The 26,392-nt window shown below is 51.2% G+C and overlaps 2 protein-coding genes across 6 annotated transcripts; one reads left to right on the top strand and one right to left on the bottom strand.

Moving 5' to 3' along the window:
- Positions 1-233: 233 nt before the first annotated feature.
- CHRNA10 (cholinergic receptor nicotinic alpha 10 subunit) lies at positions 234-6,047 on the top strand. Of its 3 annotated transcripts, XM_016920219.3 has the most exons (5): positions 234-387; positions 1,697-1,842; positions 2,288-2,442; positions 3,870-4,402; positions 5,070-6,047. In XM_016920219.3, exons 1-5 carry the CDS (start codon positions 327-329, stop codon positions 5,525-5,527), a joined length of 1,353 nt encoding a protein of 450 aa, XP_016775708.1. In that variant the 5' UTR covers positions 234-326; the 3' UTR covers positions 5,528-6,047. The 3 variants fall into 3 exon arrangements, with proteins under 3 accessions (XP_016775708.1, XP_063638710.1, XP_063638711.1); XM_063782640.1 differs by lacking the exon at positions 234-387; XM_063782641.1 differs by lacking the exon at positions 234-387 and having other exon boundaries at positions 1,697-1,904.
- Positions 6,048-7,218: 1,171 nt separating this feature from the next.
- On the bottom strand, positions 7,219-25,549 carry ART1 (ADP-ribosyltransferase 1). Of its 3 annotated transcripts, none has more exons than XM_521725.7 (5): positions 25,476-25,549; positions 12,305-12,419; positions 11,218-11,998; positions 10,189-10,230; positions 7,219-7,543 (listed from the first exon to the last, which is right to left on the bottom strand). In XM_521725.7, the coding sequence occupies exons 2-5, from the start codon at positions 12,365-12,367 to the stop codon at positions 7,446-7,448; spliced, it is 984 nt and encodes a 327-aa protein (XP_521725.1). In that variant the 5' UTR covers positions 12,368-12,419; positions 25,476-25,549; the 3' UTR covers positions 7,219-7,445. The 3 variants fall into 3 exon arrangements, with proteins under 3 accessions (XP_521725.1, XP_016775707.1, XP_063638730.1); XM_016920218.4 differs by having other exon boundaries at positions 7,347-7,543; positions 12,305-12,440; positions 25,476-25,545; XM_063782660.1 differs by lacking the exon at positions 25,476-25,549 and adding an exon at positions 22,182-22,268 and having other exon boundaries at positions 7,347-7,543.
- Positions 25,550-26,392: the final 843 nt, after the last annotated feature.

The following is a 26,392-nucleotide window of genomic DNA, read 5'->3' as shown; positions in this document are numbered from 1 at the left end:
GAGAAGGAAGCAGAAACAGAGTGAAAGGCAAAGCAGGTGGGGAGCATAGGAAAGGGCAGAGGCAGAGGCCAGAAGAGGCAAGGACCAGCAGAGAAGAAGAAAGACCAAGTACTAAAATCCAGGGGCAGGCACAAATTGGAGGGTCAGAAGACTGGAGGGGCTGCAGGGCTCCCCGGAGGGTGGCTGGACCCACCAGAGATCTGTCTTACTTCTGACTTCTAGGTACTGTCCACACCATCCTTGCCAGCTGGGCCTAATTTTGCCCTAGGTCTGGCCAGGAGGCCTCACATCCAGAGACCTGCCCCGCCTCTTGCAGTGCCAGGGCCATGGGGCTCCGGAGCCACCACCTCAGCCTGGGCCTTCTGCTTCTGTTTCTACTCCCTGCAGGTATGAAGCTCAGTACACCAGCCCTGGCCTCTCCTGGTGGTGCTACTATTCCTGTTCTCCCAAAATCCCTTTCCATGTAGTCTCTCTTGTGTTTCTCCTCAGTACCTGTTCTGAGAACAAGCTCTCTATTCGGGGAGTGTGTAGGAGAGGGGTGCTGAAGTGCGTGAGAGGAGACTTGCCTGGCTAGGGTGGAAACAGTGAGCGGGGAGCTTCCAGAGACAGGGCTGGGAAAATCAGAGGGGCCAGATGTTGAAGGGCCTGCCGGCCAGGCCAGGTCTTTCTCCTGCAGATGATGGGGAGCACTGAAAGGTTTCAGCAGCATACTAGCCTGGTCAGATGTGCATGCTTAAAAGCGTGGTCTATGGGCATGGGAGGGGTAGAAGAAGGTGAGCCTTTGGGGAAAGGGAGACAGTGAAGGGAGGGCCCTGACCTGGAGGGGAGAGGGTAGACTCAAGACGATGTTTCGCAAAATCTGGAGGATTTGAATGATCTGACAGGATCTGGAGATTAACTGGATTCCCCAAGGAGGAGGCAGCAGAGGGAGAAGGGAGGGATAATTCCCAGATTTCCAACTGAGGTCACTGTTGCAGCTGAGGGCATGCTATTTGCTGAGATAGGGAACATGGGATAGGAAGCAGGTTTCAGAGCATGGAGGGAGGAAGCGAGTTCATATTTTGGACCCTCAGAGTTGAAGGTGCCTGTGGGAAACTCAGGAGTGGACTGTACTCTATTGGGGTCTGGAGCTCAGGAGAAAAATCTGGGATGAAGAAAAAGACAGGAGCCAAGGACAGGATTCATGGGAACAATGTTTAGGTCAGGGATTGAGGAAAATGTGTGTCAGTAAAGCCTGGGGAAGTGTGTTTTCAGAGTGAGGGAGTGTTCCATCGCATCAGAAGTTTTGAAGAAACCAGCTTGAGATGGAGAAGTGGAAACAGGTTTGAGAGATACTGGAGGGGGCAGAGCAGTGGGGTTCAGAATCCCTGGGTGAAAGTCTGGACTCTTGTGGCTTATTTGGGCCTCTCTAGCATTTGTGGAGAGGCAGGCAGACTCCAGGTCCTTGAAAGGGAAGGGTGGAGGAGAAATTTGTCAGCCTGGCTCCAGAAGATAGTACCAGTTCACTCCATGGCCTTTACCTCATGTGTCCCTGCAGGCAGGCCAGGGAGGAACTAGAGCCACAGCTAGAGCAAGAGAAGGCAGACACCAGGAGGACACTGATAAGGACAGGGCCCCAGCCCTGGGAGTGGAGGGTGTGAGCAGAGGCCCTGGGACTAGGGCCTGGGATGGACAACCCTCCTTACTGACCCTCCAGAGTGCCTGGGAGCTGAGGGCCGTCTGGCTCTCAAGCTGTTCCGTGACCTCTTTGCCAACTACACAAGTGCCCTGAGACCTGTGGCAGACACAGACCAGACTCTGAATGTGACCCTGGAAGTGACACTGTCCCAGATCATCGACATGGTGCGTTGTGGTGGTGGTACAGCTGTGGAGTCTTACCTGTCACAGTGTCAAGAAATGAAGGGGTGAGAGACTGGGATTATTCTCCATGGAATTCCTTTTCTGTAAATGTTAATATTAACAAAGGTAGCAGTTACAAACTGTTGGGTACTGACTGTTGGGTACTGAGTATTGGGTGCCTACCTCGTGCCCAACATTTTGTTCACCTGAACTTACTGAATCCCTGCTAAGCAGGGATTCTCACCCCATATTACTGCTGAGGAAACAGGGGCAGAAAAGAGAAGAGCCCACTAAGGTCACATGGCAAGGTCAGGTCTGAGTGGGAACTGGATGGTATGGACAAGTCAGGTTTGTGGGTGCTGACCAGAGCCCTGCAGGGGAGTGTGCACAGACAGGGCAGGATATGCATATACATGTCCACATCTCTGCCATTCCCCGCCCCCACTAGGATGAACGGAACCAGGTGCTGACCCTGTATCTGTGGATACGGCAGGAGTGGACAGATGCCTACCTACGATGGGACCCCAATGCCTATGGTGGCCTGGATGCCATCCGCATCCCCAGCAGTCTTGTGTGGCGGCCAGACATCGTACTCTATAACAAGTACTGCCTATCTGGGCCCCTCCTCTCTCTTATCCCTCTCTAGACTTGCCCTTAGCCATGGGGGTGTAGTGATCCCCTCTCCCTACCACATAACCTGGTTGCCACGCTGCCCTGGAAGCTTTTCCCCAGGACCCTTCTAAGCTGCCAGGCACTCAGCCCCTCCATGGCACCCCCACTTTAGGCTATCCCAGGCCAGCCCAGGCTGAATGTCTCCTCGGAACCTACTGTGTGGTCCAGGGCAGATGTCTGAATCACAAGGGCCTCTCTAGGGCACACTTTTAGCTCTAAGTCTCTCAGGGCTCCCCCAAGAGCCTGTCTAAGGGTCTCTTTCCTCCAGGACATAGCCCTCTGGAACACTGCTTTATGTCTCCTTGACCAGTTCCGTGTCTCCCAGCCAGCACATAGCTCTGCATATTTTCTCTGGGGCCCTTCTACAAGTTCTGCAGATGTCCCCCAAGGGAAGTCACTGTGTGTCCCGGAGCTACCTCTGGGTTCTGCAGAGGCCTTTTTATACATCCTCTGGCTACGTCTGTGTCCCTTCTGGGCCCTTCAGGCGCCACCCCTTCCAGGCCTTGAAAGGCAGCGGGTCTCTCTAGGTGCACTCCACCCTCTGTGTTGCTTTGTTCTGAAAACAAGAATCAAATTAACGAAAAAAAAGCACAAGTTTATTTATTTATTTGAGACACAGTCTCGCTCTGTCGCCCAGGCTGGAGTGCAGTGGCGCTATCTCGGCTCACTGCAAGCTCCGCCTCCCTGGGTCACGCAATTCTCCTGCCTCAACCTCCCAAGTAACTGGGACTGCAGGCGCCCGCCACCACGCCCAGCTAGTTTTTTGTATTTTTAGTAGAGACGAGGTTTCACCGTGTTAGCCAGGGTGGTCTCGATCTCCTGACCTCGTGATCCGCCCACCTCAGCCTCCCAAAGTGCTGGGATTACAGGCGTGAGCCACCGCACCCGGCCACAAGCAGAAGTTTATTAATCTGCTGTACCCATCATGGGAGAGGCCTTAGTTCAAAAGTATTTCTCTCTGAAGGCAGTGACTTAGGGGCCTTGCTTAAATAGAAATTCAAGAAAGAGCCAGTAAGTTATAAATAGTGGCAAGACAAAGGACAGCCACCTTTAAAAGGCGGGAAAACGTGGAAAGAGGGTAAAATCTGTTTCCAGATTCCTCTGGCACCTACTGGTGCCCTTTGGATAAGCAAGTGCTGACTCCAGCAAGGAAGGGCTGATGTCCTGCCATCAGGCCAGCAGACGCTGGGGCCAGGTGCTCCCCTGCGTCGTGAGTGTCTCGAACTTAACGAGCCTCAATATTCTGGGGAGAAGTTTTGGTTTCTTTCAGCCCCTGGGGGTCTGCCCTGGGCTCCCGGCCTCCGGGGCTGCTCCTCAGGCTGGACAGCCTAGGTGAGCCCTGTCCCGCCTGCCCCCAGGGCCGACGCGCAGCCTCCAGGTTCCGCCAGCACCAACGTGGTCCTGCGCCACGATGGCGCCGTGCGCTGGGACGCGCCGGCCATCACGCGCAGCTCGTGCCGCGTGGATGTAGCAGCCTTCCCGTTCGACGCCCAGCACTGCGGCCTGACGTTCGGCTCCTGGACTCACGGCGGGCACCAACTGGATGTGCGGCCGCGCGGCGCTGCAGCCAGCCTGGCGGACTTCGTGGAGAACGTGGAGTGGCGCGTGCTGGGCATGCCGGCGCGGCGGCGCGTGCTCACCTACGGCTGCTGCTCCGAGCCCTACCCCGACGTCACCTTCACGCTGCTGCTGCGCCGCCGCGCCGCCGCCTACGTGTGCAACCTGCTGCTGCCCTGCGTGCTCATCTCGCTGCTTGCGCCGCTCGCCTTCCACCTGCCTGCCGACTCAGGCGAGAAGGTGTCGCTGGGCGTCACCGTGCTGCTGGCGCTCACCGTCTTCCAGTTGCTGCTGGCCGAGAGCATGCCACCGGCCGAGAGCGTGCCGCTCATCGGTGAGCAGCGGGGGCGCGGGGGGACCTGACGATGCGCTGGGGTCCCCCCAGGGCGGGGCCGCGACAGGGCCTGGGTCTGCGGAACGGCCCCACTGCAGAAAGTGAGAGGGGGGCGTCCTGGGAACATGCCCTCATTTTAAGACTGAGGGGAAAGGGTTAGCTCCTTCCAGGGAGAACACCCCTCACGACTTGGCCCTTGATGATGGAACATCAATATCACCAGATCCTAATGATAGGCAAAATCTGTCGACTGCTTGCTGCGTGCCAGGCACTCCCCTAAGCACTTGACCTTTATTAACTCAGGTAAGCATCACCACAAACCTAGGAAGTAGGTCCTCTGGGTATCCCATTTGTACAAAAAGGATTCGTATCTTGCCCCAGTTCATGCCCGTCGTTATTTGAGAGCGGGACTGTCCTGGATTGTGTATGAGTGCAGCCTCCAGCAGTGACGGGAGCAATTAGAGAGCAGTAGCTTCTGATGACCCACGTGTAGGAATGAAGGATGGGGAGAACTCGGCCCTTACCTCCTTCCTGCTTCCATCCATGGGGCTTGGAGGGTCTGGAGAGCTTCATGGTGGGCTTACTTCCATTTGTGCAGAGGTGGCTGGGAAGCTCAGGATCCACAGGCTTTTGTTTTGAGCCAGTTGGCTTTCTCTCTCTCTCGCAGGGAAGTACTACATGGCCACTATGACCATGGTCACATTCTCAACAGCACTCACCATCCTTATCATGAACCTGCATTACGGTGGTCCCAGTGCCCGCCCAGTGCCAGCCTGGGCTAGGGCCCTCCTGCTGGGACACCTGGCACGGGGCCTGTGCGTGCGGGAAAGAGGGGAGCCCTGTGGGCAGTCCAGGCCACCTGAGTTATCTCCTAGCCCCCAGTCGCCTGAAGGAGGGGCTGGCCCCCCAGCGGGCCCTTGCCACGAGCCACGATGTCTGTGCCGCCAGGAAGCCCTACTGCACCACGTAGCCACCATTGCCAATACCTTCCACAGCCACCGAGCTGCCCAGCGCTGCCATGAGGACTGGAAGCGCCTGGCCCGTGTGATGGACCGCTTCTTCCTGGGCATCTTCTTCTCCATGGCCCTGGTCATGAGCCTCTTGGTGCTGGTGCAGGCCCTGTGAGGGCCGGGACTAAGTCACAGGGATCTGCTGCAGCCACAGCTCCTCCAGAAAGGGACAGCCATGGCCAAGTGGTTGCTGGTCTTTGGGCCAGCCAGTCTCTCCCCACTGCTCCTAAGATCCTGGGACACTTGACTTCACAATCCACAAGGGAGCACTCATTGTCTACACACCCTAACTAAAGGAAGTCCAGAGCCTGCCACTCCCCTAATTCCAAAAAAAAGAAGAACTCTACAAAGGCCAAGATCACAGAGTACAGTCTTGGAGGGACAGAATTGTTTGTGCTGGGTATTAGAGCTCTCAGTGGGGAGCACATGGGTTATAGTGAGAAACTGAACTGAACTGCTGCGTTTCCTGTCTTCCTTCCTAGGTGGCTGCTTTGGAGGGCTTTGGCTCTTACCTTTCCCTGCTGAGGGGCTCAGGGAAAAGGGTCGGGGATTCTCAGTCGAGTTTCCAGAGCAGGAGGCCCTACAGACATTTGGCCCCAAATCCCTGACTCAATAAAGTAAGCGTGTACCTAGCACCTCCTCGATGCCCTGTGTTACCCATGAGGTCTGTGGTAGTGGAAGCTGGGGGTCCAGGTCTGTCTGTACTTCAGGTCTCATGGCCGCTGGCGCAAGTCCAAGTTCAAAGCCTGAGAACCTGAAGTTCTAATGTCCAATGGTAAGAGAAGGATGTCCCAGCTCCAGGAAAGAGTGTGAATTTGCCTTTCCCTTACTTTTTTGTCCTCTCCATGCCCTCCCACATTGAGCGTGGAACTTGCCACTGAGTCCACCAACTCACACGCCAATCTCCTGCTGCAAACCCTCACAGACACATCCAGAAATAATGCTTTCCCAGCTGTCTGGGTATTGCTGGTGTCCATGGTGGTGGGTTATCAGAACTTATTAATGTCACTGTCACTAAAGTTGGTATATAACCCCCCACTGCTAAATTTGACTAGCTTAAAAAAAAAAGAACTTAGGCAACCTAGGGAGACCCTGTCTCTACAAAAAACACGAAAATTAGTCAGGTGTGGTGGCACATATCTGTAGTCCCAGCTACTTGGGAGGCTGAGGTGGGAGGATCTCTTGAAACCAGGAGTTTGAGGCTACAGTGAGCCGTGATGAGAGAAGCCTCAGGACTCATGGATTAGAGCAGAAGTTACATCTGTGCTGACAAGAGAATGGAATTTGACCGAGGTGCCGATGGAGGACTAGCGCTCTCTCTCCCGTCTCTCCTTCTCTCTGTGTGCTGGAGTTAGGCACCGTCCACCCCATTCCCACACACGGACGTTGAGAGCTTGACGGTGTCCAAGGCAGGGGCAGTGCAGGGACCAGCCATTCACAGGTATTTGTTCCTTTCTGAGTTTCACACGTTTCCTGGCACCATCTCTGTGCCTCCGACCCAGTCCCTTCCCTCAGGAAGCTCATGGTCTGATGTGGCAGACAGACATGGACATGTGGTGGTATAGGGAAGCATCCAGGGCTCTGTGGGAGCGTAGAGACAGGGTCACTACCCCAGCCAGGTGGGAGAGGTCACAGAAGGCTTCCTGGAGGAGTGAACAGAAGCTTTCCAGATGGACACGTGAGGCATCTGAGTAACACTAGCAGGTATCACGGCCAAGCGCTTTCCTCTCCAGTCACCCCCCAAATCAGCTGAAGCCCTTCCATCGCCAGGTTAGTTGCTGCCTGTCTTGAAGTACCCCCCACACCGCCGGCCCAACCCTTTATTCAGAGTCTCACTCCTACAGCCCTGGGTAAGGTTCAGTCCGCAAATTGTCTCCTGTTTCTCCACCAGCTGGTCTGGCAGCTACCAGAGAAGGTCCCAGAGTTCCCTGCAGATGGGGTTGCCAGGAATCTTGGTTACACTGAAAGCACACATGGCCAATATCCTCAGGATGGGCAGAGGCAGCAGGCGAGGCTGTCCCGTGTCTCATGCATCAAAGGAGGCCTGGACCGTCTGGAAAGGCCCTCACCACGAGGAACCAGAGCAGCAGGAGCAAAGACCAGACTGCAGAGAGGGGGCTCTGACCCATGGCTGCAGGGAAAACAGGCAGAGAGGTTGGGGGAGAGAGAGAGAAAAAGAGAGGTATTTAGGAGCACAGGAGCAAAAGTGGGGACATGCAGATACAAGGTGGAGAGATTGGCAGAGTGAGCTGGACAGACTGATACACAAAACTGCCACGGGCAACAGAGATGAAGATCAAGTTTAGGGAGGAGCTGGTCCAATGGTAATGGGTTATCAGAACTTATTAACACCAGTGTCACTAAAGTTGATGTACAGTCCCCCCACTGCTAAATTTGACTGGCTTAAAAAATTTTAGGCAACCTGGGCAACATAGGGAGATCCCTTCTCTACAAAAAATACAAAAAGTAGCCAGGCGTAGTGGCATATATCTGTAGTCCAAGCTACTTGGGAGGCTGAGGTGGGAGGATCACTTGAGCCCAAGAGTTTGAGGCTACAGTGAGCTGTGGTGGTGCCACTGCACTCCAACCTGGGTGACAGACTGAGACAACGTCTCAAAAAAAATTTTTTTAATAAAGAATTTAGGAAGGTAGACAGAGATGAGACCAATGAGAGTCCCAGTTTCTCTTCCAGAGGTCATTGGGTCTAACTTAACTGCCTTCTATTGCCACAAATAAGGTGCTGCAGAGTGGGATGAAACATGGATTTAAGATCAGAGTGGGATCTGCTGTGGCTGAACTTGGCTCCTCTACCCAAACCCTGGTAGGAGAGGTGCGGAGTGGACTAGAAGGAGAAATCCTAAACTTTTCCAGTGTCTGGAATTACATAATCAGAACTCAAAGATGCCTGGGTTGGAAGCTGGAAACCTGGCTTCTTGTCCTGGCTCTGCCATAAACTCACTGTCACCTTGAGCAAATAATTTGTCTCTGGGTCTCACTTGACCATATAAGGGGGGTAATGCCTCCTGTTCTGCCTCCTTCCCATAGATTACTGTGCAGTAAAGATGAGATGAGATGACGATGAGATGAGATGAGATGAGATGAGATGAGATGAGATGAGATGATGAGATGAGATGAGATGGGATGAGATGAGATGAGATGAGATGATGAGATGAGATGATGTCTGGGGAGGGGTGGGAACTATCCTGGTGTGGTGGTTCAGAGTTTGGCTCTTGAGCCAGGCTCTCTGGACTCCACTTCTTAGTAGCTGGGTGGCACAGGGCCAGTTGCTTCTCCTCTGCACCTTTGATTTTTTTTGTTTTTGTTTTGTTTTGTTTTGAGACAGTTTCGCTCTTGTTGCCCAGGCTGGAGTGCAATGGCACAATCATGGCTCACAGCAACCTCCGCCTCCCAGGTTCAAGAGATTCTTCTGCCTCAGTCTCCCGAGTAGCTGGGATTACAGGCATGCGCCACCACGCCCGGCTAATTTTGTATTTTTAGTAGAGACGGGGTTTCTCCATGTTGATCAGGCTGGTCTCGAACTCCTGACCTCAGGTGATCTGCCCATCTTGGCCTCCCAAAGTGCTGGGATTACAGGCATGAGCCACCACGCCCGGCCTCTCTTTGCCCCTTTGTGCTTTGGTACTTTCATCTGCAGAACAGAGGTGATGACAGTACCATTGGGGTGTGGTGAGGATGAATGGCATGATGTGCCTGGAGTGGATCAGAGGAAGCTGGGGGGTCCTTCCTGCCCACTCACAGAGTTCTGAAGGACAAAGGAGTTCTGAAGGCTTGGGGAGGAGCTGCTGTTTCTTCCCTGGAAATGGCCCATTCCCACCTAGAAACATGGTGGCCTGGGTAGGCCTTGGCACACCAAGTGTCCGAGGGAAGAGAAGAGTCATAGCTGGGGATCATCTGGTCCAATTTGCTTATTATACACACAGAGAAACTGAGGCACAGAGAAAGAATGGGTTGGTTGTAGAGAAAGTTAGAGCAGAGCCTGGACTAGAGCCCAGGCCTCCAGCACCAAAAGCCTGGCCTCATGGCCTTCAAAGGTGGGTTTGAGGGAGCCCTGAGGGCAGTAACAGAGATAGTGGGTTCTGCACTGGGAGGCAGAGAAGGACCAAAGGAGGACTTTGTGGGGAGCAGCCCTTCCGTCCCTCACCTCAGTGCAGCCTGAATCTCTCAGGGGCCTGATCAGTGGCCTTTTCCTGCAAGGGATAGGCAGATCCAGGCTGGAGAGCAGGTGTCCCTGCTCCCCCAACCATCTGCTCTCCCACACACTCATCTCCTGGCTAAGGCTGGCAACCCCAAGGTGCCACTTCAGCTAGTGCACTTTTATTATTATTATTATTAATGAAGTTGTTTCCTTATAAAAGATTCAGGTGGGCCGGGCACGGTGGCTGATGCCTGTAATCCCAGCACTTTGGGAGGCCGAGGTGGATGGATCACCTGAGGTCAGGAGTTCAAGACCAGCCTGGCCAACATGGTGAAACCCCATCTCTACTAAAAATACAAAAAATTAGCCGGGCTTGGTGGCATGCGCCTGTAATCCCAGCTGTAATCAAGAGGCTGAGGCAGGAGAATGGCTTGAACCCGGGAAGTGGAGGTTGCAGTGAGCCGAGATTGTGCCATTGCACTCCAGCCTGGGCAACAAGAGTGAAACTCTGTCTCAAAAAAAAAAAAAAAAAAAAAAAAAAAAGATCGAGGTGATGGGGCCAACCCCAGAGCAGCCCGCTCATCCCTGAACTGAGTCCCACAGGTGCCCGCAGCCCTTACCTGAATTATCCAGATGGCAAGGCCCAGACTTGCACTTCTTGTCTATAGAAAAGAAACAGTAAAGAATGAAAGGCTCAGGAGCTGTCAGGATGGAAAGGGACCTCAGAGCCCTGGTGGTCCATCCCTGACTTGTTCTAGGAGAAGTTGGTGCATTTCCCCCTAATTCTGCTCTTTCATGGTGGAAGCTCCCTTGACTAGGTTCGCCTCGACCCATGAGCAGCAGGGCCAGAAGGGAGTGGGCCATCAAAGCCAGGGTCTACCCTGGGGCACTCCTTCTCCCTGGGCCTATAACTTTGCCTCCCTGCCACACTCACCTCTCCCTCTTCCATGCCTCGCCCCAGCCTGGTTTGTTTTCTTTGCATGCCCTCCTTACCTTCTGTCAACTCATGCATGCTCCTGATGTTGTCCAAGATAGGAAGTAAAGCCCATAGCCCTTCAGAAATTAAGAACCTGGGCCCATCCTCATGGTTCTTCTTCTGGCCTGTGCTGGGGACATGAACAGGAGGAGCATCCACCACTTCCTGACCACAGCCTGAGCTGGACCTTAGGGGCACAGCACCCAACTGCTGTCTCCTTGCCCCCACCACCCCAGCCAGCACACCCTTCAGCACATAATTCCTCTTCCATCTCATAAATGCACTGTTCTCAGAAACTGAGGGTGGGACTCCTACTCATTTCTGGCAACAGCTATCTAGGTGTCAATAATCTGGCTGGAAAATAATTCCCTTCCAGCCTCTGACCAGGAGAAAAGCCCGACCGGGTCTGCTTGCCCACTCAAATGGCCAGAGACCGCTGCGTTGGCCGGGAAACCTCTTCAGCCTCCCAGCAGGCAAGTGGCGAACTATGGCTTAGATCCCTTCAGGGGCGGTAAGTGCACCCTTAGATGGAAGGGGTTGGGAGCTGGTGGATATGACTTGTATTTATGTATCCCTGGGACACAGGAGATAGGGGCTTGGGTTTGCCAAAGTCCCTGGTGGATGTGGAAGGCCCACCTTCCGCACAGGTGGTGACCAGCGCTCGCCCTCCTACCTTTGATGTACTCGCAGTTGTAGGTGCTGTGCTTGCCCAGGGCTCGGAGGTAGATGCGGGCGGGGCCCTGGGCCGGTCTGCTGGCATTGATCACTTGGAAGGTCTCAAAGGGGGGGATCAGCACCTCTTCCTCTCCAGGGAAGAAGGAGTAGCCCTTGATAGGGGCCCCAAGGCAGGTCCAGATGCCAAAGAAGGTGTCCTCACCAAACTGCTGGGCTGCAACATTCTTCAGGGAGGCAGAAGCAAAGCCCCCCAGCCTCACGGCGGCCCGGGGCCCTGCTGGCCGGAAGCGCAGGCCGCGCACACCTCGGAACACCTGGTGGCACCGGGGTGGACGCTGGCCGCTGCCCAGGAGCTGCAGGGCCTCAGTCAGCAGGAAATGGAGTGTCTTGAAGGAGAAGTGGTGGAGGTAGTGGGCCCGGGAGCGGCCTGCCTCACGCACGGCTGCATTGAACTCCTTGTGCAGGGGGCTGTTGGCCGTGTAGGCCAGGAGGGCCACCCCGTGCTCATCGCGGAAGCCCAGGGGTGGCGGGGATGGACGGGTGGGGCTGAGACTCCACTCCGGCCACCTGGCCTGGCGCTCCTGCCATTGGCTGCTTGCCAGTGTCCAGCTGTCTGCATACACCTGGTTGGCCTGGAACTCCGTGTGGTTGAGATCCGGGAGAGCAGCTGTCATGGCAGCAGCACAGCCAGCGTACTGGTCGTCAAAGGAGGCCAGGGCCATGTCCAGCTGAATCTCTTGAGAGAAGAGGTCTCGTCGTGTGATGGGGTGGCTCTGGGCCTGAGGGGACAGGAATAGCAGGGACTGAGAGGATAGGCCCCTGGGAGAATGAGTCCCCTGCCATCCAGCTCTCGCCTCCACTGAGAAAGGCAGGAAGGGCCCCAAACACACCTGGTGGGGAAGGGGATTGGGAACCTCTGGCTGTAATTTCCCCAAGACTAGCATCTGGAGCTGTCCCCTTGGGCTGAGTGATCCCCAGGGAAAGCGTCAGGCATTCTTTCCTCTCTCTCTTTCTCCCTCCAGGGTTCAGAAGAAGCCGATGGCTCAGTTCTCTGCTGGGGTGGGAACAGTGGGGGATGCCCATACCTGAAGTGCTTCCATGAGGCCCACAGACACAAGAAGCAGAGACATCATAGCAGGCATCTGCATGCTGGTGACCCTGGGCCAGTTGCCGTCTCTTTTTGGGTCTCAGTTTCCTCATCTGGAAAATTGCAGTGTTAATCTGTATAGTTTAATAAACATGAATCGACACTTAGTCTGTGCCATTCCTAGTGCTTGGCACTGAGAGTCATAAGACAGACTTGGAGGCTCAGAAGAGAGAGGACCTTCTTGCTGAAAGGAACATGAGTGACTTCCTGGAGGAGTGATGTGAACAGGGTCTTGTAGGATGAACAGGAGACTAAGATGTCAGCAAGTGGAGACTGGGAGAGAAAAGACTGGTGTTTGGGGTGGGAAAGGACTTTTGTGCAGCAGGAATGGAAAAAGCAAAGGTATTGGAGGTGGGAACTGAGGATGTAAAGAGAGAAAGACATGTCATCTAGGCTGGCAGAGCTTGCGGGGTAGGAACGTTGGGAAGATGGGCCAGTCATGAAAGGACTTGACAGCCACAGTGAGAGACCTGGGCTTCACCTCACAGGGGTTGTGGGTTTTGGGACAGGGGCAGATCCAGGAGTGTTCAGCTGGTGGGGCCTTAGCAGGATCTCCAGGGACAGACTTAGAGCAGGGCTTGGTCCACCAGTTGCCCCCACTCCCTGCAGTCCTCTTGTGGAATGAGCCTTCGGTGCTTCCAGGGAGGGACAGATATAAACCCCGGGTGCTGGGGGAAGAGGGGATCAGAAGAGCAGGAGAGGACAGAGGATACCAGTTTCCCTAAGAGAAGCAGCAGGAACCACAAGCCTTCCACACCCTCTCTGTTGGGGGACAGGTGGAGTGCCCGAAGTGGTTCCAGGAAGAGGGTGTCCAGGCTTTGGGTCTGGATTGGAGCAGGCAGTTTCCTTTCTTTTCTTTCTGTCTTTTTTTTTTTTTTTCCTGAGACCAAGTCTCACTCTGTTGCCCAGGCTGGAGTGCAGTGGCGTGATCTCCGCGCACTGCATCCTCCACCTCCTGAGTTCAAGTGATTCTTTTGCCTCGGCCTCCGGAGTAGCTGGGACTAGAGGTGCCCGCCTCCACACCCAGCTAATTTTTGTATTTTTAGTAAAGATGGGGTTTCACCATGCTGGCCAGGATGGTCTCGAACTCCTGAACTCAGGTGATCCGCCCGCCTCAGCCTCCCAAAATGTTGGGATTACAGGTGTGAGCCACCATGCCGGCCTTATTGTCATTTTTTTAAGAACGGAAAGGAAACATGCTTACACATACACATTTTATTACCTTTTTTCCTCAGAAAAAAAATATTAACTTCCTTCCATGTCAGTACATAAATATCTCCCTGCTCACATAATGGCAGCTTGGTTTATCTCATGGTATAAACCATAATTAACCATTTCATACTTATGAACACTTAGGTTTCTTTCCTAATTTTAAAACATTATACATAATACTACAGTGAATATTTAGGTATATAAATCCTTGTCTATGTGTGTGCATGTTTTTATAGGAAAGATTTTGAGAAGTAAAATGAGATTTAAAGAATATGAATATTTTTTATTTTGACAGAAACTGCCACCCCACCAACAATGGATGAGAGTGCCCTTTATTCCACATCTTTGCCAGTGCTGAATATGATTGATCTCTTTTTAATTTCCATTTAACTGGTAGGAAAAATGGTATCTCCTTTGTTTGTTTGTTTGAGGCAGGGTCTTGCTCTGTTGGCCAGGCTGGAGTGCAGTGGCACAATCATAGCTTACTGCAGCCTTGACCTCCTGAGCTCAATCGATCCTCCTGCCTCAGCCTCCCGAGTAGCTGGGAGTACAGGCACACATCACGATGCCTGGCTTATTTTTATATTTTTTGTAGAGGTGGGGTTTTGCCATGTTGCCCAGGCTGATCTCGAATTCCTGGGCTCAAGCATTCTACCCACCTTGGCCTCCCAAAGTGCTGGGATTACAGGCGTGAGCCACAGCTCTCAGCCTCTGTTTTCTTTCTGTACACAAATGGTAATATAGTCAATGGGTCTTTATGTTTTGGAATCTGATAAAAGCTGAAACCTCCCTTCAGAAAATGAATATATGCGCCTTCACACAAATGTTACATAAATATCAAGGTGGTTATGCCTCTGCCCCCAATCTCATTTAGGTTAAGCGTCGCTGCTTTATCATCTCCTCTGGCTCTGGGGAGACCTAAGTTTGGATAGTTCAGTGACTCTAAGACACTGGGATTCTATGTGTCTATAATTTCATTAATCTTCAAATCTAAGATCCTATAATTGCCAATACACAATTTAAATGTGAAGTATGAGCTTCTCTGGACAATGGGGTTAGCAGTAGTTTTTACCAAATTCCACATGTCCAAAATGGAGTTCATTATCTTCTCCCCCTCAAAAGCTGCTTACTCATTTATTCAACAATTTTTTTTGTTATTGTTGTTTAGCATCTGTAGCATGTCAGGCATTAAGGATAAAATTATGAACAACAGCCAGCCATGGTGGCTCCAGCCTGTAATCCCAGCACTTTGGGAGACTGAGGCGGGAGGATTACTTGAGCCCAGGAGTTTGAAACCAGCCTGGGCAACATTGTGAGACACCATTGCTACTAAAAATAAAAAAATACATCCGGACAACTCCGGGAGGCTGAGGTGGGCGGATCACCTGAAGTCAGGAGTTCAAGACCAGCCTGGCCAACGTGGTGAAACCCCATCTCCACAAAAATACAAAAATTAGCTGGGCATGATGGCAGGTGCCTATAATCCCAGCTACTCGGGAGGCTGAGGCAGGAGAATAGCTTGAACCCAGGAAGCGGAGGTTGCAGTGAGCCAAGATTGCGCCATTCCACTCGAGCCCGGGCGACAGAGCGAGACTCCGTCTCAAAAATTAAAATAAATAAATAAATAAGCCAGGCTACAGGTGTGGTGGTGCATATCTGTAGTCCCAACAACTCGGCAGGCTGAAGGTAGGAGGATTGCTTGAGACCAGGAGGTTGGGTCTGCAGTGAGCTATGAAAACCCACTTCCCTGGGCCGGGTGCAGTGGCTCACGCTTGTAATCCCAGCACTCTGGGAGGCCAAGGCGGGTGGATCACCTGAGGTCAGGAGTTTGAAACCAGACTGGCCAACATGGTGAAACCCCATCTCTACTAAAAATACAAAAAATTAGCTGGGCGTGGTGGTGTGCGCTTGTAATCCCAACTACTCGGGAAGCTGAGGCAGGAGAATCTCTTGAACCTGTGAGGTGGAGGTTGCAGTGAGCCAAGATTGCGCCATTGCTCTCTAGCCTGGGCGACAAGAGTGAAACTCTGTCTCAAAAAAAAAAAAAAAAAAAGACTTGAGGTCTTGTCTGTGGTCTCTTGAAGTCCAGCAAGGAGGCTAGAGCTGCCGTTACTAGTTCCTCACTTTCCTGTGTAGAATCCAGTCATGGGCTCAGGTGGGGCTTTTCTCATTCTATGCACCCCATGAGAGGAACACATGCCCCAGGACTGGTGCCCTAAGGCTTTGACCATTGTGACTGGCTCATGGATGGGCACATGACCCAAGAAGGCCAATCAGAGGCCTTCCTGCGAGTTGATCTATGGATGCAGGGTAAAAGAGAGTGTACCTGACACTGTGGATTCCTCAGCCCATATTCCCGGAGACTGTCTTCGAGTCCACATGCAGGTGCAGTGGATAGTTCTCATGCAGGCTGTCAGCCTCCCACTTCTAGGGCTCACATTTTTCTGTGTCTGAAGCATTCTCCATCACCCTGGGAGCCGTTTTTTGTGAGCACAGGGCAGGCCAAAAGTGTAAGGGATTTAATATTCCCAAGGACAGCCTTCAACCAATGAGGGCTGGAAGTCAGACTTCCTGTCCCATAGAGGGTCCCCAGTGGGACTAGTTGATCACAGTGGTAACAGGCTTTTAATTGGCTGCTTTTCTCTTCTCTGTCTGACTTTGCCACTCCCCGACTTGTATTTCTTGGGATCACTTTACAAAGAAGCTCACTGCACCCATGTACTTGTCTGTGGGTCTGCTTTTGGGGGAAGGACACTGAGAGTCTTTTCTTTGGAAGATTCTTCTTTAGTCTGGACCCCCAGAATGAACACGTGAGGAACAGACCTGAGCCCAGCCCAGAGCAAGGAAGACCCCAGCTGAGCCAGACCGGCGGCCTGAGCAGAGCTGCCCAACCAAGTCCAGTTTAGATAAGCCACTTGCTGTCAACCCAGAGACCATGAGCCTGGGAGTAAATGTTTGTTTGCCACTGAGATTTTGTGGCACACGGCAAAATGGTTATGCAGCAAAAGCCCACTGGGCCAGCTGTATCTCTCATTGTGTCTCCACAGCTCTGTTTCTGTCTGCATCTGCTCTACAGTAAACAAGATAGATCAGAGGCTTGAGGGGAGGAGAGGCTTGAAGGCAGACTGAGGACATGGAATTAGTGGACCTGACTAAGAGAATGGCAGTGAGGATAGACAGAGTTAGGAGGTGGAATTTACAAGACTTGATGTCTGATGGGCTATAGGGGACGTGAGAGAGGGAAAAATCAAGGATGACACCCAGGTTTCCATTCTTTAAACTAGAAACACGCGGAGTAGATTTTAAAAAAATATGAAGCTCCTCTTTTCATGCGCGTCCGTGTGAAGAGACCACCAAACAGGCTTTGTGTGAGCAATAAAGCTTTTAATCACCTGGGTGCAGGTGGACTGAGTCTGAAAAGAGAGTCAGCGAAGGGAGATAAAGGTGGGGCCGTTTTATAGGATTTGGGTAGATAAAGGAAAATTACAGTCAAAGGGGGGTTGTTCTCTGGCAGTCAGAGCGGGGGTCACAAGGTGCTCAGTAGGGGAGCTTTTGAGCCAGGATGAGGCAGGAGAAGGAATTTCACAAGACAATGTCATCAGTTAAGGCAGGAACAGGCTATTTTCACTTCTTTTGTGGTGGAATGTTATCAGTTAAGGCAGGAACCGGTCATCTGGTTGTGTACATGCAGGTCACAGGGGATATGATGGCTTAGCTTGGGCTCAGAGGCCTGACATTCCTGTCTTCTTATATTAATAAGAAAAATAAAATGAAATAGTGGTAAAGTGTTGGGACAGCGAAAATTTTGGGGGATGGTATGGAGAGATAATGGGCGATGTTTCTCAGGGCTGCTTCGAGCAGGATTAGGGGCGGCGTGGGAACCTAGAGTGGGAGAGATTAAGCTGAAGGAAGATTTTGTGGTAAGGGGTGATATTGTGGGGTTGTTAGAAGAAACATTTGTCGTGTAGAATTATTGGTGATGGCCTGGATACGGTTTTGTACGAATTGAAAAACTAAATGGAATAAGAGAAGGAGAAAAACAGGTATAAAAGGACTAAGAATTGGGACGACCTAGGACATCTAATTAGAGAGTGCCTAAGGAGATTCAGCATAGTCCTGCCAGCAAAGATTATTTATTTACTTCAAGAGTTTAGAGTGGCGGTTTGGGGATAGCACCAGGAGATATCAGCTGTGATGGCTTGGAGAAACAGTGTAAACTGGCAGTGTAAACAAGAGCAGGGCATGTATGAGTAGTTGAGAACGGTGAATAGGAGTATGACTACACAGAAGATAGTAGGGATGACAAGTTTTTTTGGGGCACAGTCTAAGTTGGTCTGGTGTCTGGAATTAGACTGGGGCCTAATAAAAAGGAGCGTCTATACAGGAGCTCAAATGGGCTGTATCTTGTAGCATTCTGAGGACAGGTCTGACTTCTGAGAAGGGAAAGTGGTAGAAGTATTGTCCAGTCCTTTTTAAGTTGGTGGCTGAGCTTGATGAGGTGTGTTTTTAAAAGACCTTTAGTCTGTTCTACTTTTCTTGAAGACGGAGGACCGTAAGGGATATAAAGGTTTCACTGAATACTAAGAACCTGAAAAACTGCTTGGCTGATTTGACTAATAAAGGCTGGTCTGTTTTCAGACTGTATAGAGGTGGGAAGGCTAAACTGAGGAATTATGTCTGACAGAAGGGAAGAAATGACTGCGGTGGCCTTCTCAGACCCTGTAGGAAAGACCTCTACTTATCCAGTGAAAGTGTCTACCTAGACTAAGAGGTATTTTAGTTATCTGACTCGGGGCATGTTGAGTAAAGCTAATTTGCCAGTCCTGGGTGGGGGCAAATCCTCGAGCTTGATGTGTAGGGAAGGGAGGGGGCCTGAATGATCCCTGAGGAGTAGCAGAATAGCAGATGGAACACTGAGAAGTGATTTCCTTGAGGATAGATTTCCACGATGGAAAGGAAATGAGAGGTTCTAAGAGGCGGGCTAGTGGCTTGTACTATAGCATAGCCTGCCTTTGCTGGTGTGTGGCGATTAGGCCTGGTGGAACTGCCATCAATAAATCAAGCGTGATCAGGGTGAGGAACAGGAAAGAAGGAAATATGGGGAAACGGGGTGAATGTCAGGTGGATCAGAGACATACAGTCATGGGGGTCAGGTGTGGTATCAGGAATAATGTGGGAGGCCGGATTGAAGTCCGGGCCAGGAACAATGGTAATTGTGGGACTTAACATAGAGTGAGTACAGCTGAAGGAGCCGGGAAGCAGAAAGTATATGCATCAGGTATGAGGAAGAAAATAGATTTTGGAAGTTATGAGAAATGTGAAGAGTGAGCTAAGCATAGTTTGTGATTTTGAGGGCCTCTAAAATTATTAAAGCAGCGGCAGCCGCTGCACGCAGACATGACGGCTAGGCAAAACAGTAAGGTCAAGTTGTTTGGACAGAAAGGCTACAGGGTGCGGTCCTGGCTCTTGTGTAAGAATTCTGACCGCACTAACCATGCCTAGGAAGGAAAGGAGTTGTTGTTTTGTAGAAGGGATTGAGGTTTGGGAGATTAATCAGACACTATCAGCAGGGAGAGCACGTGTGTTTTTATGAGAATTATGCCAAGATACGTAACAGATGAGGATGAAATTTGAGCTTGACTGAAGTAATGGGGGCTGTCTGTGAAGCCTTGCGGTAGTACAGCCCAGCTAATTTGCTGAGCCTAATGGGTGTCAGGGTCAGTCTAAGTGAAAGTGAAGAGAGGCTGGGATGAAGGGTGCAAAGGAATAGTAAAGAAAGCATGTTTGAGATACAGAACAGAATAATGGGTTGTAGAGGGAGGTATTGAGGCTAGGAGAGTATATGGGTTTGGCACCATGGGGTGGATTGGCAAAACAATTTGGTTGATAAGGCGTGGATTCTGAACTAACCTGTAAGCCTTGTCTGGTTTTAGGACGGGTAAAATGGGGGAATGGTAAGGAGAGTTTATAGGCTTTAAAAGGCCATGCTGTAACAGGCGAGTAATAACAGGCTTTAATCCTTTCAAAGAGTGCTGTGGGATGGGATATTGGCATTGAGCGGGGTAAGAGTGATTAAGTTTTAATGGGATGGTAAGGGGTGCATGATCGGTCACTAAGGAGGGAGTAGAGGTGTCTTATGCTTGTGGGTTAAGGTGGGAAGATACAAGGGGAGGATGTGAAGGAGGCTTTGAACTGGGGGAAAAGGTGGCAATGAGGTGTGGCTGTAGCCCAGGAATAGTCAGGGAAGCAGATAATTTAGTTAAAGTGTCTCTGCCTAATAAGGGAACCGGGCAGGTGGGGATACTTAAAAAGGAGTGCTTAAAAGAGTATCGTCTCAGTTAGCACCAGAGTTGGGGAGTTTTAAGAGGCTTAGAAGCCTGGCTGTCAATACCCACAACAGTTATGGAAGCAAGGGAAACAAGCCCTTGAAAAGAAGGTAATGTGGAGTGGGTAGCCTCCATATTGATTAAGAAGGGGACGGACTTACTTTCCACTGTGAGAGTTACTCAAAGCTTGGAGTCCCTGATGGTCTAGAGGGCTTCCAAGGCAATTGGGGAGTGTCAGTCTTCAGCTGCTAAGCCGAGAAGATCTGGGAAGGAGTCCGTCAGAGAGCCTTGGGCCAGAGTTCCAGGGGCTCTGGGAGTGGCTGCCAGGTGAGTTGAACAGTCCAATTTTCAGTGGGGTCCCACACAGATGGGATACGGCTTAGGAGGAATCCTGGGCTGTGGGCATTCCTTGGCCCAGTGGCCAGATTTCCGGCACTTGTAGCAAGCTCCTGGGGGAGGAGGTTCTGGAGGAACCCCTGGCAGCTGCAGTTCAGGTGTGTGGAAGTTCTTGTGTGCTGGAGATGTGGCTGGGGTTTGTCTCACAGTGGAGACAAGTAGTTGCAACTCAGAAATACGTTGCTACTTGGCTGCCTCTATTCTATTATTGTATACCTTGAAGGTGAGGTTAATTAAGTCCTGTTGTGGGGTTTGAGGACCAGATTCTAATTTTTGGAGTTTTATTTAATGTTGGGAGCAGATTGGGTAATAAAATGTATATTGAGAATAAGACGGCCTTTTGTCCTTTTAGGGTCTAGGGCTGTAAAGCGTCTCAGGGTTGCTGCCGAACGAGCCATGAACTGGGCGGGGTTTTTCTTATTTGATGAAAGAGCCTAAACGCTCACTGATTTGGGAGAAGTCGGATAAAGAAAAAGGAGCATTAACCTTGACTACGCCTTTAGCTTCAGCCACCTTTTTAAGAGGAAATTGCTGGGCAGGTTGGGGAGGGCTAGTCACGGAATGAAACTGTAAACCAGACCAGGTGTGAGGAGGGGAGGTGATAAAAAGATTACAGGGTGGAGGAGCTGAGGCTGAGGAAGAATTGGGGCCTAGCTCAGCCTGGCGAGGAGCAGCCTGGGGAGGAGGGGAGACATCAGACGGGTCTGTAGAAAAGGAAGATTAGAAAGACTCAGCGACACTTGGGGTTGGGACTGAGGGGACAGGCAGGAGGGAAAGAAGGAAGATTTGGGACAAGTTGCACTGGGCACAGAGACTAGGGAGGGACCGATGTGTAAAAGAATGCCTGGACGTCAGGCACCTCAGACCGTTTGCCTGTTTTACGACAAGAATTATTTAGATCTTGCAGGATGGAAAAATTGAAAGTGCCATTTTCTGGCTATTTGGAACCACTGTCGAGTTTGTATTGGGGTCAAGCAGCCTTGCAGAAGAAAATAAGGCATTTAGGTTTTAGGTCAGGTGTGAGTTGAAGAGGTTTTAAGTTCTTGAGAGCACAGGCTAAGGGAGAGGGAGGAATGGAGGGTGGAAGGTTGCCCGTAGTGAAGGAGGCAAGCCTAGAGAAAAGAGAGAGTAGAGAAACGGAGGGAAGGGGTTCGGGGGTTCTTACCCTCCAGAAGCGGGAAAGGGGTCAGGGTGTGGAAATAAGGGATTGGGGCGCAGAGATAAGAGGTCAGGGCATGGAAATAAGGGATTGGGGCACAGAGATAAGAGGTCGGGGCACAGAAATAAGGAATGGGGCACAGAGATAAGAGGTCGGGGCGTGGAAATAAGGGATGGGGCACAGAGGTAAGAGGTCAGGGCATAGAAATAAGGGATTGGGGCACAGAGATAAGAGGTTGGGGTGTGGAAATAAGGGATTGGGGGTTCTTTCCTCCTAGAAAAGTGGGACTTGCCGCTAAGGGTGAAGGAGAAGGGGTTGAGGAGTTTTTGCCCCTCCCCCAGAAAAGCAGAGAAGGGGTAGAGACACAGAGAAAAGGGTTGGGGTACTTGCCCCTCCTCCAGAAAAGCGGGACTTGCCGCTAAGGGTGAAGGACCAAGGCAGGCGTCACTGCATGATCTGACACCTCTGAAACGTGGGTGAATAATCAGAGAGGTGTCCCTGCAATGATTAAACACCAAGGGAAGGCTGCCTTCCCAGTCCGTGACCGGCGCTGGAGTTTTGGGTCCACAGATAAAACGTGTCTCCTTTGTCTCTACCAGAAAATGAAAGGAATTGAAATTAAGAGAAGGGAGAGATTGAAGTGTGGCACCAAGATTGAAAGGGGAAAGAGGTTGAGGGATAGTGAGGGAGGTTGGAGAAGTGAGTAAAAAGAGTCCGCTTACTGGATTTGAAATTGGTGAGATGTTTCTTGGGCTGGTCGGTCTGAGGACCTGAGGTTGTAGGTGGATCTTTCTCACAGAGCAAAGAGCAGGAGGACAGGGGATTGATCTCCTAAGGGAGGTCCCCCGATCTGAGTCATGGCACCAAATTTCACACGCATCCGTGTGAAGAGACTACCAAACAGGCTTTGTGTGAGCAATAAAGCTTTTAATCACCTGGGTGCAGGTGGACTGAGTCTGAAAAGAGAGTCAGCAAAGGGAGATAAAGGTGGGGCCGTTTTATAGGATTTGGGTAGATAAAGGAAAATTACAGTCAAAGGGGGGTTGTTCTCTGGCAGTCAGAGTGGGGGTCAAAGGTGCTCAGTAGGGGAGCTTTTGAGCCAGGATGAGCCAGGAGAAGGAATTTCACAAGACAATGTCATCAGTTAAGGCAGGAACCGGCCATCTGGATGTGTACATGCAGGTCACAGGGGATATGATGGCTTAGCTTGGGCTCAGAGGCCTGACACCTCTTTTATTGCCCATCTTCTTTTATTGCCCTCTTTTATTGCCCTCTATCTTCTTCCACCATTCTTACATGACTGCAGAGTGTCCTGCTCCAGCACAGCCCTGTGCAACTTTACTTTTTTTTTTTCAGCCTCATTGAAGTATAATTGGTATACAAAAAACTGCGCGTAATTAATATATACAATTTGGTGAGTTTGGAAATAAGTATACACTCATGTTACCATTCCCACAATCAAGGGAATAAACATGTTCATCACTTCCAAGTTTGTGTGTATCCCTTTGTTTTCATTTTATTTTTATTTTTATTTATATATTATTTATTTATTTTGAGACAGGGTCTCACTCTGTCGCCCAGGCTGGAGTGCAGTGGCGCAATCTCGGCTCACTTCAACCTCTGCCTCCCGGGTTCAAGTGATTCTCCCACCTCAACTTCCCGAGTACCTGGTACTACAGGTGCCCACAAGCACGCCCAGCTAATTTTTGTATTTAGTTGAGAAGGGGTTTTGCCATGTTGACCAAGCTGTTCTGGAACTCCTGACCTCAGGTGATCCACCCACCCAGGCCTTTCAAAGTGCTGGGATTATAGGCCTGAGCCACCGCACCCAGCCTTGTTTTTTTGTTTTGTTTTGTTTTGTTTTTTTTTGAGACAGAGTTTTGCTCGTTGCCCAGGCTGGAGTGCAATGGTGCAATCTCGACTCACTGCAACCTCTGCCTCCCGGGTTCAAGCAATTTTCCGCCTCACCCTCCCCAGTAGTTGCGATTACGGGCATGTGCCATCATGCCTGGCTAATTTTATATTTTTAGTAGAAATGGGGTTTCTCCATGTTGGTCAGGCTGGTCTCAAATTCCTGACCTCAGGTGATCCGCCGCCCGCCTCAGCCTCCTAAAGTGCTGGGATTACAGGCATAAGCCACCGTGCCTGGCCTGTTTTTATTTTTATTTTGTTTTGTTTTGTTTTTGGTTTTCATGTAGCAAGAACATTTAATGTGAGATGTACCCTCTGTACACATGTTTAAGTGCACAATGCCTTATTGTTACTCTAGGCACAATGTTATACCAGAGTAGACTTGAAAAGCTCATCTTGCTCATTATTGTAGTCCCAGTACAAAGCAGGTGCTCAGTAAAAATGTATTGAATGAATGATCGGGTTTGGAGGGGAAATGGTGAGTTCACTTTGGGAAATGTGAACTCCCTGAAGCAGATGTCCAAGAGGTAGCAGAATGGACAATCAAGGAGACATCTGAGAGTCACAGGTGATTGAAATCAGGGAAGAGATGAGATCCCCAGAGCAAGGGAAAGAGAAGGCTGAAAGGCAGAGGGTGAGCTGCTTGATTGATGAAGCCAGAGGTCAGGTGGAGCCGCACTCCTCCTTGGCTTTCTAGAGGCTCTTTGCATCTGGCCCTTGGGTTCCGTGAGATACCCTGGTATCCTTGTGATAAAATCCTCTTTAGGCTTAATCTAGCTCAGGGTGGCTCCTGTTAATTTGCCATGGCAAGTCTCATGTGATAAACCATCCCCATTATTCACCCAGTCACCCATGATGGTCCCCTGGGTGTCCATTCAGTCAATCATTCGTCAAACATTCACATAGTTGCCAACTAACGCTGGGTGAGATAGGGGTCCATCCTAGATTCTCCTTCCCTTCAACATCCACACCCCCTGCCCTGGCTCAGGTTTGCCCCTTCCTCCTCGCTGATCTCCCCGCCTCCACAGTCACCCCCAATAACCTGCCTGCCCAGGGAGAGCAATGTTTCTAAAGCACAACTCTGGTCATGTTCCTTACATGCTTAAAAGCCCTCTGTGCCAAAACTGACCGGAAGAAATATCTCAAAATTTAGAGTAAAAATGCAGAGATGAAAATCATGAGGGAAGAGATACAAACACATCTAGAAAAAAAAAAAAAAAACAAAACAAACAAACAAAACATCCCTCCATACCCTAAGGACAGAGGCCAGCGTCCTTATCCTGGCCCTCTGCACCCTCTGCAGGCTCGCACCTGCCACTCCTGCTTGGCTTCTGTAGTGCAGAACAACGTCGCAGGTGCGGCTCCGTGGTTACCCTCCCTGTGGCTCTGCACACATCACCCCTCTCCTTGGGACACCCTTCTCCTGGATACCTACTCTTCAAGGCTTAACCCGAGGGCCACCTCCTCCAGGAAGCCCTCTGACTCCTCTGGGCTCTGGTATCACCCTGTGCTGTCCTCTGTCACTGTCCTTATCACACTGTGCTGCCCTTATATGTGCCTGGCTCCTCTTCTGGCCAGTGAGTTCCTTGAGGGCAGGGACCATGTATGCCAAGGCCAGGGACTCGGGAGGCCCCAGCATGTTTGCTGAGAGTCTGAGGAACTTTCTCAGCGCAGCTAACAGTGTAGACTACTGCAGAGCAGGTGGGTGGCTGGCCTTGGTGACCAGTGTCAGGGGAGATGTGGTGGGAACCGGAGGAATGGGGTGGGCATGGGCCCAAGGAGCTGGGGATGCTGAGCAATTCCTTTTCTAGCCCAAGGGAGCTGCGCTTCTGTCCTCCCTCTCATCCCGCTCAGGGGAATTCTGTCATCAGTTTCTCATCCAGGCCCTTGCTGAACATACCCTCCTGGGAATGTGACCCCAAATCTCCCCACAGGAATCCCAAACTTCCCACGGCCCCCAACCTTCCTAGGTATCCCAAACTCCATCAAAGTTTCCTGGAAACTTTTTCTCACGACTCCTAAAATTCCCCCGTTCATCTCCCAAACTTCACCTCAAAACCACTTTTCCTGCCCAGCACCCAGGAGGAGAGTGGTGCACTCCTTACCTAGGCCTTGTCCTGGGTGGGGAAGCTGCTGCTGATCTCCACCATGGCCACCAGGAGAGGGGAGGACAAGTTTCTTTTTGATATTGTTAATCCCCACCCCTTGAACCTCCCCCACACAGCTGCTCAGAAACGCGACACTCCCCCATCTATTTCTGGATGTCTCCTCAGGGCTCAGGAACACCAGCCTCTGCCCAGTCTGACCTGCCCAGTGTTCTTCTAAGGGAGGAAACCATACCTCATATTGTCTTATGTCCGATTTCTGCCTCCAAAGAAAGAAGAAGTGAACACTAAAAGGCAGAAATGAAATCCACAAGCAGACAGCCCGGCGCCACACCCTGGGCCTGGTAGTTAAAGATGGACCCCTGACCTAATCGGTTATTTGCATAAGAAAAGCACTGTGAAGATCCCTGTCCTGTTCGGTTCCCTTCTAATTACCGGTGTACGCATCCCCCAGTCACGTACCCCCTGCTTGCTCAATCGATCACGACGCTCTCACGCGGACCCCCTTAGAGTTGTGAGCCCTTAAAAGGGACAGGAATTGCTCACTCAGGGAGCTCGGCTCTTGAGACAGGAGTCTTGCCGATGCTCCCAGCTGAATAAACCCCTTCCTTCTTTAACTCAGCATCTGAGGGGTTTTGTCTGAGGCTCTTCCTGCTACATTTCCCACAAAAAAGGGAATCCCTGAAGCCAGAGAGGAGGTGGAGTGAAGCACTGGGGATCCAGGCTGGGACAACTGCCTCCTCACTGGCTGTGGTCCTGTACTCTGGTCAGCCAAGGAGGAGGAAGAGAGGAGGAAGCTTCAGCACCCCAACCTCAGAGAGCGTCTCCTTAGATTTTGTACCTTTCACACAAACACTGAGACTTAGCTAAGGTGCCAGGAGAGATTCGAACTAAGGAGGCTGGATTCTGAGTCCCAG

This window comes from Pan troglodytes, chromosome 9 (genome assembly GCF_028858775.2).
Source record: "Pan troglodytes isolate AG18354 chromosome 9, NHGRI_mPanTro3-v2.0_pri, whole genome shotgun sequence".
In the NCBI taxonomy this organism is placed as follows: Eukaryota; Metazoa; Chordata; class Mammalia; order Primates; family Hominidae; genus Pan; species Pan troglodytes.
Note: the sequence above shows the minus strand (reverse complement) of the source record. Positions and strands in the feature narration are given on the sequence as shown.

Bases quoted from the DNA above. Each gene is read 5' to 3' on its own strand.
- ART1 (XM_521725.7), bottom strand. From the start codon at position 12,367: ATGCAGATGCCTGCTATGATGTCTCTGCTTCTTGTGTCTGTGGGCCTC. The intron at 10,231-11,217 runs GTAGGAGGGCGA...TCTTTTCTATAG, and splicing joins CAACTGCGAGTACATCAAAG to ACAAGAAGTGCAAGTCTGGG. The intron at 7,544-10,188 runs GTAAGGGCTGCG...TTTTCCCTGCAG, and splicing joins TTGCCATCTGGATAATTCAG to CCATGGGTCAGAGCCCCCTC.
- CHRNA10 (XM_016920219.3), top strand. From the start codon at position 327: ATGGGGCTCCGGAGCCACCACCTCAGCCTGGGCCTTCTGCTTCTGTTT. The intron at 2,443-3,869 runs GTACTGCCTATC...GCCTGCCCCCAG, and splicing joins GACATCGTACTCTATAACAA to GGCCGACGCGCAGCCTCCAG. The intron at 4,403-5,069 runs GTGAGCAGCGGG...TCTCTCTCGCAG, and splicing joins CGAGAGCGTGCCGCTCATCG to GGAAGTACTACATGGCCACT.